General features: G+C 47.6%; 1 protein-coding gene across 1 annotated transcript; it reads right to left on the reverse strand.

Moving 5' to 3' along the window:
* Window positions 1-296: 296 nt before the first annotated feature.
* Window positions 297-2,567, reverse strand: GNI_224530 (putative endonuclease-reverse transcriptase; the record flags this gene model as incomplete). Its single annotated transcript, XM_011135626.1, has 1 exon — window positions 297-2,567. The coding sequence occupies one exon, from the start codon at window positions 2,565-2,567 to the stop codon at window positions 297-299; it is 2,271 nt and encodes a 756-aa protein (XP_011133928.1).
* Window positions 2,568-2,850: the final 283 nt, after the last annotated feature.

Consider the following 2,850-nt stretch of genomic DNA (forward strand, 5'->3'; position numbering starts at 1 on the left):
ACAGTAAGGGCAAGCGAGTTGTGCTTGTTCTACCTGCTGTATGGTATCTAAGCGTAAGGTCATGTTGTCTATTTGCGGGTGATGTTTGTCCTTCCCGAAACCAGGAGTCGGTGGTGAAGTCTCGAGAGCAGTGGTAAACAGTTCTCTGGTTTCTTCATACTGCGGTTCCTCCCTTGGGCTGTAGTAGTTAGTTTCAGTCTCTTTCGTTGGTAATTGTAGTTTAGGTATAGTCATCTTCATTGTTGCAGGGCCTTTGTCGCTCAGGACTTCCATTCCCTGGTCTTGCCGAGCATAGATTATGTCCGTTCCTTCCCGTTGTCCATCTGCACGTCTTCCTGTGCCTGTTTTGGTATTATATAGTCTAGAGCCGCCACTTCTTTAATTCTTGGCGTTAGTCCTTTGGTTATCTCGTTAACGTGTCGCAGTATAGAGGTAGCCGTTACTCCACTCGTGTTGTCGAAAACTCTAGCCAACAGTTGCGTTGCGGTGTCAGTCAGTACGGCTCTTTGCTGTCCCGTGAAGGGAATCTCCCTCCATAGGTAAACAATATGTGGTAGTATTATTGAGCATGCTCCACTGACCTTGATCCTAGTATTGATCATCGATGGCGGAATGTTCCTCAACGTTTCTATATAACCCTTTGCTGCTTTCCTGGATTTGTTAATCCTGTAGTCAACCTCCGGATTCATACTCATTTTGGTATCCAAAAGGATCCCCATCCACTTAGCCGTTCGTATTTCTTTTGTATCACGATCAAGAGTTAATTGCACTGTTTTCGTGTCATTCTGGTACATCCCGTATTCCGCAGCCGTCTGTTGGTTGATGTTCAGGACTTTCTGGACATCAGCCGTATCCTCTAGTATCACCGCCTTGTCATCCGCATACATAATAACATCATATTGCACCCTTGGCATCTTACTCCGACACTTTTTCTCTCTCTCAGCCTCGACAAGGTTAAACAGCGTGGTGCTGAGCGTGCACCCCTGCCTGATCCCATTTGTCAGTGCAAAGGGTTCTGCAAATCTCTTAGCCCATTGTATCTTCACTTCCGCATCGACGTATTGGTCACGGATGAGATTATACTCCTTAGCAGGTATATCGGCAGCTCTTAATGCTGCAAAGAGGGCGGTGTGGTTCACTGTGTCGAAAGCCTTTGATAGGTCTAGCAGTAGCAGCGTTTGTCCGGGTCGTTTGAACTTGTCAAAGAGTTCCACAACTGCTGTGCCAGGTCCCCTTCCTTTACGATACGCATGTTGCTGTGACAGCAGATGTGGTTCAATGTAGGGTGTGATGTGCTGTAGTATAATCTGATTGATTATCTTCATCACGGTCGATGGAATGGTAATAGGTCTGGTGTTGTCGACAGTGGCCCTTGGTTGTGCCTTCGGTATAGGTTTCACCTTCATGTCGACCAGCTGTCTCGGCAGCTTCGTGTGCCTCCATACCTGTTCAGTAAAATCTTCAAGGTCTTCAATCGGTATAGTGTCAACATATCGAGCCGGTATGCCATCCAAGCCTGTAGCGGCCTTCTTATTGATGGCCTTCATCGCAGCAACAATTTCCTGGGTACAAGGTGGTTGATCTATGTAGACCTTGGCCTCTTTCCTAAGTGGTATGTACTTGCCATCAGTCTGATTCCATCTCTGATGCAACATCTGCCGTAGTTGCAGTCTGGCCTGCTCCGGGTCCATATCCTTACCATCTAGATCAATCAACGTTAGGCCTACTTCCCCATTCTGTTTCCTGTATTGCTCCCATAGTCTCTGGTACGCGTTAGGCTGTCTGTTGGTTTGAATTCGCTGTGTCTTAAAGTGGAGTTTAAGTTTCTGCCTTAAACAAAGCCAGGCTTTGGTAGTAGGGTTCATATAATCCCTCACAAAATGCTGATTCATCGGTCTTCCTCGGTTGTAGTTAAGTGAGTGTATAACCCATTTGTATATTAGTATGGCATGATCTGCAGGGGCGTTCTCCCAGTCCAGCAGAACCCCTTTGTCGTCATTAGGTGGTATGGTGTTGATTAGCATTCGGTCAAGTGTTCGACTTGGGGTGTGATCTTTGGATCTCTTCGATATCCATGTGGGTGGGGTCGGAAGTATGGTAAGGTCGTGGTGTTGGACCATCCTTTGCAGTCGGGTGTAGTTGGGTATACCTTTAACCGTCCTCAGTTCCGTCTTTTCGTGTCCGGCGTTGAGATCTCCAGCAATCAGTAGCGGCCTATCCGCAGTTATCATTGTTGCTAGGTGCTCCCAGTACTGTGCTTTAATCTTGTCGGCGGTCTGTTCAGTGGGCCCGTAAGTGCCTATGCAGGTAACTAGCCCATCCAGTTCAACGGAGACTGTCCTTGCGGTCTTAGTGGTTATCCGGTATTGCACATCTTGCCTTATCATTACGGCTACTCCATCTGCTGGTCCTGCCTTCCCTATGACTGTATACTGACTCCCATATATGGCTCTGTGCAGAGTAGTACATGTCTCTGTAATGACAACTAAGTGTGGTCGGTTGCCTAGAATCAGGTTCCTCAGTTGTAGTTCCTTCTTGTCATTGTAGCCATCAACATTAACTGTCATGACAAGATAGTGCTTTGGTCTGCTTCTGGTTCGCAAAGTGGGGAAGTCCTGTCGTGCCGTTGTACCTTCAGTTGGTGCTGCTACGGTAGAAACGGGTTGTCTGCCGGAGTGCTGGTCTGCGGCGACACTATAATGGTTAACTTGTGGTACATCATCGTTTTGGTGATGCCGTTGTCCATCAGGTCGATCAGTTTCTTGGTGATTAGCTCTAGGTACCTCCTGGCATCCCAGTGCCTCTCGTAGTCCAGGTCCTTTAGTCGAATGTTCACAGCCGCAGTTAGTG

This window comes from Gregarina niphandrodes (assembly GCF_000223845.1).
Source record: "Gregarina niphandrodes unplaced genomic scaffold scaffold00206, whole genome shotgun sequence".
Lineage (NCBI taxonomy): Eukaryota > Apicomplexa > Conoidasida > Eugregarinorida > Gregarinidae > Gregarina > Gregarina niphandrodes.